General features: G+C 40.1%; 2 protein-coding genes across 2 annotated transcripts; both read left to right on the forward strand.

The window, feature by feature from the left end:
* Window positions 1-1641: 1641 nt before the first annotated feature.
* On the forward strand, window positions 1642-2622 carry LOC102863185 (olfactory receptor 11H12-like). The gene has a single exon (XM_006883266.1). It carries the CDS (start codon window positions 1642-1644, stop codon window positions 2620-2622), a length of 981 nt encoding a protein of 326 aa, XP_006883328.1.
* Window positions 2623-3767: 1145 nt separating this feature from the next.
* LOC102863586 (DPH3 homolog) lies at window positions 3768-4720 on the forward strand. Its single transcript, XM_006883267.1, has 2 exons — window positions 3768-3789; window positions 4371-4720. Exons 1-2 carry the CDS (start codon window positions 3768-3770, stop codon window positions 4718-4720), a joined length of 372 nt encoding a protein of 123 aa, XP_006883329.1.
* The last annotated feature ends 8519 nt before the right edge of the window (window positions 4721-13239 follow it).

Here is a 13239-nt window from a genome sequence, read left to right on the forward strand (position 1 = left end):
GTTGTACATAAGGTCGCTATGAGTCGCAAGTGACTCGACGGCACAAAACAACAACAACATATACATATACATCATATATTATATATATATATAATTTCTGTGTTCTTCAAGCCATTAACAGTGATATTTGAAATGTTTCTCCACTCCACGTTTGAATTTTTGGTGACACACTGTGTCTTAGCATTTCCTTCAATCGAACCTACTGATACTCCTTAGAATATTTTTTTCTGTTAGGAAAGCTATTTGTAGGTAATGGTGCCTCAGCAGAAACTTGTCAAAGATGCTTTACTGATTCCTAAGAGAACATGTAACCATTAACTTTTTAAAGGTTTGTTGGTTTAGAGGAGAACATTTCTAATACTATAGAGACCAAGTCCCAGATGAATATGTTGCATATAAAGTACATTCTTAATATGTGTACGGCCAGAAAACTATTTCGCTGAAAACAGAAGTATATGGTCTATCAGACAGCAGCTTCAGAAACTTGATCCAGATCAAAGTAATGATAGCTTCATCTTTTCAGTTTACAGAGCCTCGTGACACCATCTGTCAACCCCTTTTCATTTTATAACTTCTCAACATTGATTTAATAATGTTCCTGGTTTAGGTGTTTAAAAATACATCTTCCTGAGTGAAGCATCCACATAACTTCCTACTAACTGTTCTAAAAAGGCTCCTGAAAGTGCTTGAGTGACAATTAGGTGAGAGGAAGAAATTATTTTAAAACTTTTTTTGTTTGTTCCCAGAATGTAAGAGCTCACAACTTCTGTGACTTACATCATTGAATATTGCTAATGTGCATATTATTCTTGTAAGTCACCTCTAATATCTTTTTCTTTTGCATGAAAATATGGAAGAAGGAAGTTTACCTATTAAAAATACTATGTGATGCTGTATCCAGCCTCTGTAGTGGAAATTTTCATTTAATTTTATGCAAATATATAAGGAAAAACAATCCTGGACATTTTTTTCTTGGGGTGGGGTATCTAGTGTTCCTTGTGAATATTTTTTTTAAATACTAAGTATAAACTTAAAGCCATTATCTGCAGAGGTTATTGCAATATTACAGCTTAAATAGCAAATTTGGTAAGTAAAATAATAGATTTATTGTATTATGATGCCTAGGCTAAGAATAATAGCAACAAAAAGTCATATATAAACTTTACCTTAATTAATGCTAATTTGCTGTAAAGTATATTCATTTTCTTTGCACCTATAGGTTACTTTAGCAAGATACTTTAAATAACACATTAGCTGAGTGACAAAAATAATTTTATACTTAAAACTTTCTTTCCTGAGTCTATCATATTAACTGGGTTAAGGTAAGAAACTAGATAATTTATTCAGCAATAACTTCATGCTAAATTCTAGCCACCCATAGATCATCTCTGTTTAAAAATAACATATTTGCAAAATAAGTGTAATTTTTCCTAGTTTTATTATGATAGCATAACAAAAGAAAGATTTCTAAATAGGCAAATGTTTGTTTCTACTCAAACATTTCCTTAGAGTATATCATCAAGAAGAATTGAATTAGACTACATTCCCTTTATAATTAATGACTCACTTGGAAAAACATGATCATTGCCCTTTCTTCTTCTTAAAAATGTATACTTTTTAAATCAATCATAACCTATAACAATGTATTTCTTTACTTTGCAGATGACTGACTCAATGAATGTCTCCAAGACAGATTCTAATTTTGCTTCTGTGAGTGAATTTATACTCCTAGGCTTCTCTTTTGAATGGCATATTCAGATCTTCCTCTTCTCACTCTTTACCACAACCTATGTTCTGACCATAACAGGAAATGGAGCCATTATTTGTGCAGTGTGGTGTGACCAGAGAATTCACACACCAATGTACATATTCTTGGGGAATTTTTCCTTTCTGGAGATATGGTACGTCTCTTCTACGGTCCCCAAGATGTTGATCAACTTTCTCTCAGAGACAAAGACCATCTCCTTTGTTGGCTGCTTTCTCCAATTTTATTTTTTTTTCTCTTTGGGCACTTCTGAATGCTTTCTTTTGACTGTCATGGCCTTTGACCGGTATCTTGCTATCTGCCATCCTTTACACTATCCCAATATTGTGACTGGACATCTCTGTGCTAAACTAGTTGTTATCTGCTGGGTTTGTGGGTTTCTGTGGTTCCTGGTACCCATTGTTCTTGTCTCTCAGATGCCCTTTTGTGGCCCAAACATTATTGACCATGTTGTATGTGACCCAGGGCCTCTATTTTCATTAATGTGTACCTCTGCTTCAAAAACTCAATTATTTTGCTATACTCTAAGCTCATTAGTTATCTTTGGAAACTTCCTCTTCATCCTTGGGTCCTATACTCTTGTTTTATTAGCTGTGTTTCGTATGCCTTCAGCCACTGGAAAACGTAAAGCTTTCTCAACTTGTGGGTCTCATTTGGCTGTCGTATCACTGTTCTATGGTTCCCTGATGGTCATGTATGTGAGTCCAGGACTTGGACATTCTGCAGGGATGCAGAAAATTGCAACCTTGTTCTATGCAATGGTAACTCCTCTCTTCAACCCCCTCATCTATAGTCTCCGGAATAAGGAGATGAAGGCAGCCCTAAAGAAATTTCTGGGGAGTTCCAGCATAAACTAAGACATGACTTCTTCTTGATTAGATAGGATTTAGTATTTTGGGGTTAGCAGCCCAACTGGCTGAAGACTGCACCAACAGAGTTCCCTCTCAAGCAGAAAAGTATCCAGAATGTAATCACGCCAACACAACTGTATGACACAGTGACTGTACTGTGGGCTTGGGCATAGCAGAGATAATGAGAGTAGCCTAGATTGAGCAAGATTTTGTTGATCTGTTGTTCAGAGGATTGCTTTGAGTTGTAGCTGAATAACAACATCACAACTATTTTATCTTAATTATATTTGTTTTCTCTTGTATAGGTCACATTTGCTTTTAAGGATAATCATCAGTAGAATCTTCCCTTTGCTTTGGCTCACCGGTACTCTGGTGCAATATTCAGAGTCTCTTCTGACATCCGTTTTGGTCTTTTCTTCTTCTTCTTTCTTAGTAGTGACTTCTTGCATTCTTCTTGAATGATATTGTTAATATCTTCCCACAGCTTACCTGGACTTCCTTCAGTAGTGTTCAAGACTTCAAACCTGTTCCTGAGTTGGTCTTTAAATTATGGGAGATAGACTGAAAGTCAAATTTTAGTTTCTGTGGATATGATTTAACCTTCTTAAGTTTTAATTTGAACTTGTATATGAGCAATTGATGGTCTATTCCACAATCAGCACCCGGCCTAGTTTTTATCGTTGATACTGAACTTCGCCAAAGGTTCTTTTCATAGATATAATAAATCTGATTCCTGTGCATCCCATCAAGTGAAATCCATGTGTATAGCCTGCATTTATGTTTCTTATAAAAGATATGTGCTATGTATAAATCATTGATTGTACAGAATTCTATCATTCTATCCCTAGACTCATTTCTGTCATCAAGCCCATGTTTTTCCAACTACTGATCCTTCTTCCTGATTCCCAACTTTTGCATTCCAGTCACCATTATTATTAAAGCACTTGGTTACATGTTCTGTCAATTTATGACTGCAACAGTTGATAGAAATCATCTATTTCCTCCTCTTTGGCTCTGGTTTAGGTGGATAAATTTGAATGATAGTGGTATTGTTCCACCATAATTTCAAAACTCTCTAAGTTATTAAGTGAGTGTGTTTCTATAGCTAGTAGCTTTTTAATTGTCTCTCCTCATAATTCCAAACATTAAGCATGGTTCACAATCCTTTCCACAGTACTAAATTATTTGATATAACACTATAATTTATGTATGCATTTTATCAAGGCCAAACTTCATCCCAAGAAAAGACAAAAAGGACAAAAAAAAGAATAGAAATAGCAGTAAATATTATAGCGTTCTTTTATCTGCAAACATCTAATAGGCCAAAATAGGGTGATATTTAAAAGCAAGAGTTTATTAGTAATTTTCTTAAAGGAAAGCAAAAAAGAAAATGAATCTTTTCTTTCAACCACAAGTCATGGTGTTTATTAGGTACTTTAAAACCTGTATCCAATTAACCAAGTCCTGGATCTCCCTTGTGTACAACAAATTTCCTCATATATTACAAGAAAAATGATAATGTAATTATTATTCTGACAAGTTTAGATTTGCAAATATAGCATCACATTGCTTTTATTATCAATATTACAAGGAATAATAATCAACACTCTGGACCACTGTTTTTGGCCAGGAATGTTCTAAGTTCTTACAAGCACTATTTCATTTACTATACAAGACAACCCGAAACTATTAGATCTCCAATTTACAGGGGATAAAACAGGCATAAAGAGGCACTTAGGATTGTGCGCCCGAAGTGGGCTCTGTGCCTCCGGAGCGCCGGCCGCAGCTGCACTGGGTTAGACAGGAAACGGAGGCACGCGGCACAGGTGTCCGCCGTCCTGCTGGCTCAGGGGCAGTGGCGGTGTTTCACGACGAGGTGGAGATCGAGGACTTCCAATATGACGAGGACTCGGAGTCGTACTTCTACCCCTGCCCGTGCGGTGACAACTTCTGGATCACCAAGGAGGATTTGGAGAATGTGGACGAGGTGGCGACGTGTCCTAGCTGCTCTCTCGTGACAAAAGTGATCTATGACCAAGACCAGTTTATGTGTGCAGAGACAGTCCCAGCCCCTTCAGCCAACATAAAATTAGTTAAATGCTGACGAAAACCCTTGGAATCCAAATCCAGAACACTTGGGAATGAGCCTTGATGGACAGGTCAACTGCGGCTTCTTCCTGGGGACAGATTTTGTGGCGTGCTGTGAGTAGACTCCTGTGTGGACAGCGACCTTCCTCTTCAATAAAGGAGCCGCTGTGACATGAAATGCCTCGTTTCACACTTACACTTTTGGATTGCCAGTGTTCCTTGTTTTCCACCTGAACTTGAAGGAAAGATGGTGAATTTTAAAGAAATCAGGGCTTCCATTCCCACTGTTTCATCATTTTTGTATCTTTTATTAATATCCGATGACAGCATCACCTACCTCAAGGTCATGAGTATTCCTTGACAGGGAAGGGATTGGCCTTGGGGCTTAGTAACCAAGATTATTAGACTTCGCCCTTTGGTGACATGTGAATTCACCATTCTTGTTCAGAACTTAAGAATACCTGCTTTCTTGGCAGGACTGCCCTTCCAGTTGCCTCCCCTCTCCCCTAAGCAGCCCTCTCGGCCTTGTCATCTTTGAAAGGTCTGCGTTCTGTTAAGTGTGCCATCTGTTAGGCTTCAGCTGTGCAGGCAGGCCTTGGGATAATCCGGAGGCACCACCATCAAGTCAGTTCCTATTCGGGTGACCCTATAGGACAGTGAACTGGCCCCTGGGGTCTCCGCGGCTGTGAGTCCGGGAGCCACATCTTCCCCCTTCCTGCAGCTGGTGGGCCCATAGCCCCCACTCCACCAGCACGAGTCCTAATCAGATGGAAGTGGAGTGAGCGCCTGTGGTCCACAGAGAAGGCCTGAGTGGAGTCCTCAGAAACCGCAGTCCTGTTGTCCCTGGTCTCTGCCAACAGCGACGCGTGCCACTTAGCGAAATGTTTGTGCAATTCTGCCAGCTCAGGAAAAAGTACAGTTTCTTCCTGCAGGGTACTTTCTGCTTTGCTTTGTTTTTGTTGTTGGGGTTCCCCCTCCCCCCTTTTCATAAAAGACCAGTGACTGCTCTGCAGCTGGGATTTCACATCCAGAAGCTGATGGCAGAACTCCCCTCCCATTGTGTCTTTCACCACTCCTGAAAGGTCAAGTATCTACAGCAATTCACCCATTTGCTGAGGTGAACTGGACAACAGGAGGCCTTTTCTAAATAATAATAGGGAGCTCTGGTGACTTAGTAGAAGGGAGTGGTGCTGCCAACCCAAAGGAATGTGGTTCAAATCCACCACCTTCTCCTCGGGACAAAGATGGGCAGTCTCCTCCTGTGCAATATACAGCCTCTGAGGACCCATTGGAGGGTCAGCTCTGAGTCACTTCAAACTCTACGGTACACAACCCAATTTCTGAACAAATGTGCCCTTGGGAAAGCCTGTAACCTGCAGCCAAGCAAGGCAGAAATCATGCAGAAAAAATGCTGCCCTGGAGAAAAAGAAACCCACGGAGATTGGCTGTCAGCCTACCTCCATGGCAGTGTGGAGAGTAGCAAAAATTAGAACCAAATGGGAATCTGAAAACCCCTTTGTATGTTCAGCTTTATTCTGACTTTAAAAAGCAATAAAATGACTGTCTTGTAAGATGTTTACAGTGATTTTTGTCTTCAGAGATAAATGCCTCTCCAGAACATATGTTCTTTAACTCACAAACGTGCTTCCCATGCCCACTCGTTATGTGCCGTGGAGTCGGAACCGACCTGTAGCTGACTCTCCAGTGAGCTTTCAGAGGCTGTAGATCCACACACAAAGATTGCCCATCTTTCTCCCGCTGAGCTGTTCTCTTGTCTGCCAGCTGCACAGTGTATGCCACTATCAGCCTGAGGCAGTGAATCACAGGAAGTTGGAGAGATCCTTGCACATTACGGGAACTAAAAGGTGTGTTCCTGATGTGCTGTCATCAATGGGTAGGATATCTATCACAGCTGCCCTGCAGAAGCTGTTGAGCCGGTGACAGAATGAGCAGTGGGCGAGGGAGTGGAATGAGCTGTGCAGAGAGTGGACTTGGACGGTGATGATTTTGCAGGTGTGGATGACATATTAGTTCCTTCTGCTCACATGGAGTGTCAAGCAAGAGGAGATACCCCGAGAGAGAAGCAGTAAGGGCACCCCTTCTGTGGCCAGGTCCAGATATCCAGAGAAAAGCAGAAACGTCCCAGAAGTCAGTGTTAGGGCTGTTGAGGAGCTGCAGACTGGGAATGGCTTTGTCTCCAGGACAGCCAAGTAACTGAAGTGAAAAACTACAGCAGAGCACTGGAGGTTCAGTCCTTGGTCTGACAGAGAGCAAACCCTTTCCCAGTGTGAGCTGACAATCTGTCAGAGCATGCCTTCCTCATTCTTGCACGGCCCAGAGGCCCTCACCCCGCAAGCCAGTCCAGCACAGTCACCCTGCTTTATGACCCTCAGGCAGGCCATGGGCCCTCATCTGCACAGTCAGAGACCAGATCAAGTGATTTCTGAGTGTTTCTCTGTTGTCTGGCTTTTCACTTTCAGGAACTGAAATGGCAATTGAAATCTTTACAGATACAAACCATCCACATCATGACTTACCATGGGAGACAAGCATGATGATTGGGTGCTCATGCTTCTGTATGACATGTGCCACCCTTCACCCTTGTTACAACATAGGCACACTACCCATCTGACATGAGCGTGGAGAAGTAAAGTAGAATAAACCAACCCAATGTTGCTGTCAAGTCAGGTCATTCTATATGCACCCAAAAGCATTTCCCTTGGATTTGGTCACAATCAATATTAATTTATTACCAGGACAAAATACTAGCATATTAAAAAAATTATTTCAATCAAAAAAAAAAGAGGAACTTAGCTGGAGATGGTATCTGATCTCTGGCAGATGAACTGTAGAACCCATGCACTTTTTACTACAATACTAGATGAAAAGTTTGAATACTCTGAAATTAGACTGTTTTCAAATACAAATATTATCACTAACACTCAGTAAATTAAAATTATTTCACTTTTTTGCCTTGATTTTTCCTATATATACAATGGAGCTAGTGATGATAGTTTCATCAAAGCGTCTTTGAAATAAGGTAATTCTGTACAGTATTTTACACATAAAATATGTGGTGGTGGTGTTGTTAAGTGCTGTAGAGTTGCAGGCGACTCATAGCAACTCTATGAAGGAGAGTCCTCAACGCTCGGGTGTCTGTGATCCTATGTCTCCAGGTTCATAGGGTTTCCAGAGGCAAGCTATTATGGAAGTGGATGCCACTCCTCCTTCCAAACTTGTTTTAATCAGGGAACTCCACCCCACTCTCTGTTCCACATTGGGTAACCAGGCGTTAACGCATTTGACTCATCAGTGTCACAGTGTTCAACCTTACAGCAACCACAAGTTACCGCTGTATGGCAACTTGAACACCAAGGCTATACAACATAGAGGAATGTCTGAACAAAAACAATGAAAGACAGGCCCGAGGGCTGCGGATTAAAAGTCACCCACCTTTGGCTTGGTAGCATGGCCTTCTGTCCACTGGGCCAGCTGATCTCTCTCTATGTTGATGTTATTGTTGTTGTTAAGTGCCGTTGAGTCACAGGCGACTCATTGCAACCCTGTGAAGGAGAGATAAGATATGTAGAGTTGATTAATATTTTTATTAACCAATAAATATTATTTTTCATAATATTATTTCATTAATTATTTCTTAGCATGCATTTTATTATTAACTTTTATTTGTATAAACTTTTTTGTAGGGGTTATATGACAATATTTTTTTGTTGTCATGTACTATTGAGTTGCCTATAACTCATAGCAACCCTATGCACAATAGCTCTGAACCCTGTTCTATCCTAAACCAATCTTACTCTCATTACAACAGTTACTATGTCAAACCATCTCACCTGGGGTCTTCCTCTCCTTACACTGGCCCTCCACCCTTCTAACCATGATGTCTTTCTCCAAGGACTAGTCCGTCTTGGCAATATGCCTGAAGTATGTGAGACGGAGCTTCTGTTATGTGCCATTGTGTCACCTGCAACTCATAGTGACCCTATGTACAACAGCTCTGAATCCTGCCCTACACTGAGACAGTCTCACTGACTCCAACACACCCAGCCCCATTTCCCCAGTTACTGCGTCAATCCACATCATTCAGGGTCTTCCTTTCTTGCACTGTCCCTCCACACTTTTGAGCATGATGTCTTTTTCCAAGGACCTCATGGTCATGCGCCCAAAATTCTAGCCTCCAATGAGAAAATTGGTTTGGCCCTCTCTAAGACAGACTTATTTGTGTTTTTTGGTGTTCTATGGTGTGTTCAAGACTCTTCCTCAGCACCACAACTCAAAGGCATCAATTCTTCTTTTGTCATCCTTAATCATTGTCCAGCAAGAGGGACATCATATTTGGAAAGGTGGAGAATCAGGGAAAGAAAGAAAGAAGACCTTAGATAGATTGACAGAGTGACTGCAACAATGGACTCAAGTGTGTCAGAAATAATGAGGATAAAGAAGATCCTCACGTCACCCACCTTCCAGCAGTCTAAGATGCTGAGACTCTGAAGGCAGCCTAAATACTTCCAGAAGAGCACCTCCAGGAGAAACAAGCTTGACCACCATCATCAAATTTCCCCTGACCACTGAGTCAGCCATGAAGAAGATAGAACAACACACTTGTGTTCATTGTGGTTGCCAAGGCCAACAAGCACCAAATTAAACAAGCTATTAAGACGCTCTATGACATTAATGTGGCTAAGGTCAACACTTTGACTAGGCCTGATGGAGAGAAGAAGGCCTATGTTTGACTTACTCCTGACTATGATGCTTGGATGTTGCCAATAAAATTGGGATCATCTAAACTGAGTCCAGCTGACTAATTCTAAATACAGATTTTTCTCATTAAAAAAAAAAGAGAGAGAAATAATGAGGATGGCAAAGGATAGGACAGGTTTAAGATTTGTTGTTCACAGGGTCACTTTGAGTTCTATTTAACTCAATAGCACCTAATAGCAACATGAAAGATAAAAGTAAAGATCTAGAGGTAGACAGCCCATGCAAGTTAACAGTAAGATAATTCCAAGATATCATCAGATTTTGTTTGCTTTTCCTATCACATATTTCCATTTGCCATGTCACATTATCTATTTAAAGAGGACAGTTGAAGTTTCAGGCAACAGGGAATTGCTAATCTATATTCCCTTTTTAAAAAATTAGACCTGAGAAGCAGCTGATGGATTTGAACTATCTGTCTAAGCTGGCTGCTCAACTCCTTAACCACTTGGCTACTCTCATTAGGGGACTTCTGTTGTCGTATTGTTGTTAGGTACCGTTGAGTTGACTACACACAACTATAGAAACTCTATGAATGACAAATCTGAACGCTGCTCTATGTTGTGCCATCATCATCATTCCTGATATACTCGAGTCCATTGCTACAGGCATTTGTTGATCCAGCTTGCTAAGGGTCTCCTCTCTTTCTCCAGCCCTCCATCTATCACAACTTGATGTCTTTTTCGAAGGACTGATTCCTCCTGAAATTTCTGCATGGCCTATATCATCTGAAAAAGAAAAGTTCTCAGTTCAGATAATGTCTACTCTTCACTTACTTCTCTCCTTGTCCTTAGTTTTAGTGCCAATTTCCTTGAGTATGACTGTAGATTTTTCTTCAACAATTCTGCTACCAAATAATTTAATAGTTAGGGTCTGGGAGAAGACAGAGGCAAGAAGAGGATGAGGTAGAATTGTTGGAGATGGTTGAGGTTATTGTTAGTATGTGAAAGTAAACTCTCCTAGAAAATAGAGAAGTTTGCTTTTTGGACCTCAGAAGACCATAAGAGAAGTAAAAAGGACTGAAATCCTCAAATCGTCTTGGAAAAGAGGAAATAGGAAATAGAATAACTTGAACTGAGAGGAAAGTAAAAAGAGAAGGAGGTACAGTTGGAGGAAAGTTTAGGGGTTCAGAAAGGACTCTCTTCTTTGTCCTAGCATTGCATAACTGAGTTAATGACTGAGGTGTCACACAATGTATAACAAAGGATACAAACTATTGTGGATGAAAGAATCACAAAAGAAGGTAAAGCTTTTGGACCTTTACTCCAACAGGTAAGAATCCTCCTGATTCTGACTGCATTGATCTCCTTTTCTCTGTTCAAATGTAAACAGGCTGCTGGCCCTGTGCCAGGTAACTTTATGGATAAGATAGAAAGAAGCTGAGGGAGAGGAAAGTGGAAGAGAAGGAAAAATAAAAAGAGATATTCTGGCCACCACTAGGGAAAGTCAGTGACCAGGAGGACAGAAGAAGAACTTTAAATAAACAATTGCCATTTGTAGGCAATTTAAGTTATGCCTTTTCATTAATTTTAGTAATTCCTGAGGAAAATGATCATATCTGGCCCTTGATTATACTCTGCAGCCCAAGAATATTATGTATCCCTATAAACTCAAAATATTTCTGTCTCCATGATCCAAGATCTCTAACTAACCTAGCTATTGAAATATGGATGTATTTTAGAATAGAAAGAAAAGTTTAAGCAAAGCACTGTTGGAGGCTGTGGTGGAAATCAAGAAATTGTCCTTTAATAGAAAGCACTGGTGGCCTAGTTGCAAGAAGCTGTGCTGCAATCCTGAAGGCACAAGGTTCGAATTCATCAGCTGTTCCATGGAAGAAGGATGGGCATTCTCCACCTGTGTGATTAACTGCCTCTAAAAACCCACTGGAGGATCAGCTATAGGTTGGTTCCAACTTGATGATACACAAGTAGTCATGGAAATAGAATAATGTATTTATTAGTCGTTATTCTTAGTGATGCAAGCTGTAATGTACTCAACTCTTAAGCAAGAGTTGATAGCTTGAGTTTACTTAGGGACTCTTCAGAAAAAAAAAGGCCTGGCAATCTATGTCTAAAGAAATCAGCTACTGGAGCACAGTTCTATTCCTACATATAGGCTCACTATATCCTAGAAGGAAAACTATTTAATATCAGGTGTATTTAAAAGGGTCATAATGAGGTTAATGGTTTTGCAAGGTTGAATCATCCAGGTAATGAACCCTTCAGACTTTTCTCCTCAGGCTTGTGCCCTCTGAAGCCTAAAGTGTTATGAACTGTGAAGTTTTAACGGCTGTACACTTATCTGGACAGCCAAAAAAAGCAGATATGTCTGGGAGACAGTCCAGCCAGAAAGCTCTTTGGAGGCAAGAATAATGAGTCTTTGCCTCACATACTTTGGACATGAAGCTGGGAAGGGAGGTGGGTCAGCAAAGGAGAGGAAGATCCTCAACCGGGCGGATTGACATGTGACTGCTGCAATGAGTTTTGTGTGTCAGGAAGTGTGAGGATAGGTTCAGATCTTTTGTTCACAGGGTGGTGATGAGTCATGAATGCAACATCAACAACAACAAGCTTATTTGAATGAGTAGGGATGGGGGAGGGGACAGGGAAACATCTTCAGTGCTTACAACTGATACCAGCTTTATTGTAATGGCACAGACATGCTATCCTCATAGTGAGTTTAAGATGAAAATATCAAGCAGATCTGTGGCTCACGAGGAAACTCAAGTTGTGCATACTTATGTCCCCCTTCCTACCAACCAGTAGAGAACGCTCAGAGACAAAAGCATATCCTTTGATGTCAAATTTCCCTCTTCGGTGTCCAATTTTCCTTTTGCCAAAGGCATGAACTACCAGATAAGACCAAACACTCCCAGAAAAGGAATGCTCATCACTTATGGTTAACTGATTTCTGTCTCTAGGGACCCATTTTAGGGAAGGCCCAGGACTGGGAAGTGTTTTGTTCTGTTGTGCAAGGAGTCACCATAAATCAGGAATGGAATCAACAGCACCTAACAACAACCTAAATGTGCCTGTCTGGTGCCCTGCTTTCCCCCATCTTTTCAGAGACCTAGATGGTAGATATGTGATTACTGTCCATTTTATAACTGTGCCTTCTCAACGAAAAAAACAAGTAAACTGTAACTGAAGAAATAATTGTATCTCTTATACCTAGTCCTTTTTGTTCTAACCAACGAAATAACAAGACTATTTATTTTAATTGGTTTTCAACTTTTTCATTCTTTCTTTTTCTATCATACACCTACTTTACTTTTCTGAACTTTCAAGGCTCTCCTTATTTTTCATAAACGCAAGAGTAGAATTCACTTGAAATGTTGCTCTCATCCTCCATAATTTTGATGTTAGTGGAAATAATACCAAATTCGAAGGGAGAAATCTGAATTGTCATACATGCTTTGTAATTTCTTTTCTCCATGACCCCAACTAAATCATTCAGCTCCTCTGACATTCTACTGCATCATTGGAAAAATAAGCATAAATGATATTGGATTCACATATATCTCATGGTTAAGGATCAAACTAGAGTAAAGCTTAAGGTAACTTGAGGTTTTTTGTTTTGTTTTGTTTTTTGTTTTTGTTTTTTTGCCTTTCTTTTTTTTTTTTTTTTACTTTGAGACATGATGGGAAAAAAATCTTAGAGGAACACATGGAAAAATAAGACATGATTACATTGATAGAGACAACCTAGCCAGAAAGCTTTGTCAATTCTGAGTGTGATATGCTAAAGGGCTGAAAGGAA

The sequence above is a fragment of the Elephantulus edwardii genome, unplaced genomic scaffold (assembly GCF_000299155.1).
Source record: "Elephantulus edwardii isolate Elephantulus edwardi_28Jun2011 unplaced genomic scaffold, EleEdw1.0 scaffold00026, whole genome shotgun sequence".
NCBI classification, from domain to species: Eukaryota; Metazoa; Chordata; class Mammalia; order Macroscelidea; family Macroscelididae; genus Elephantulus; species Elephantulus edwardii.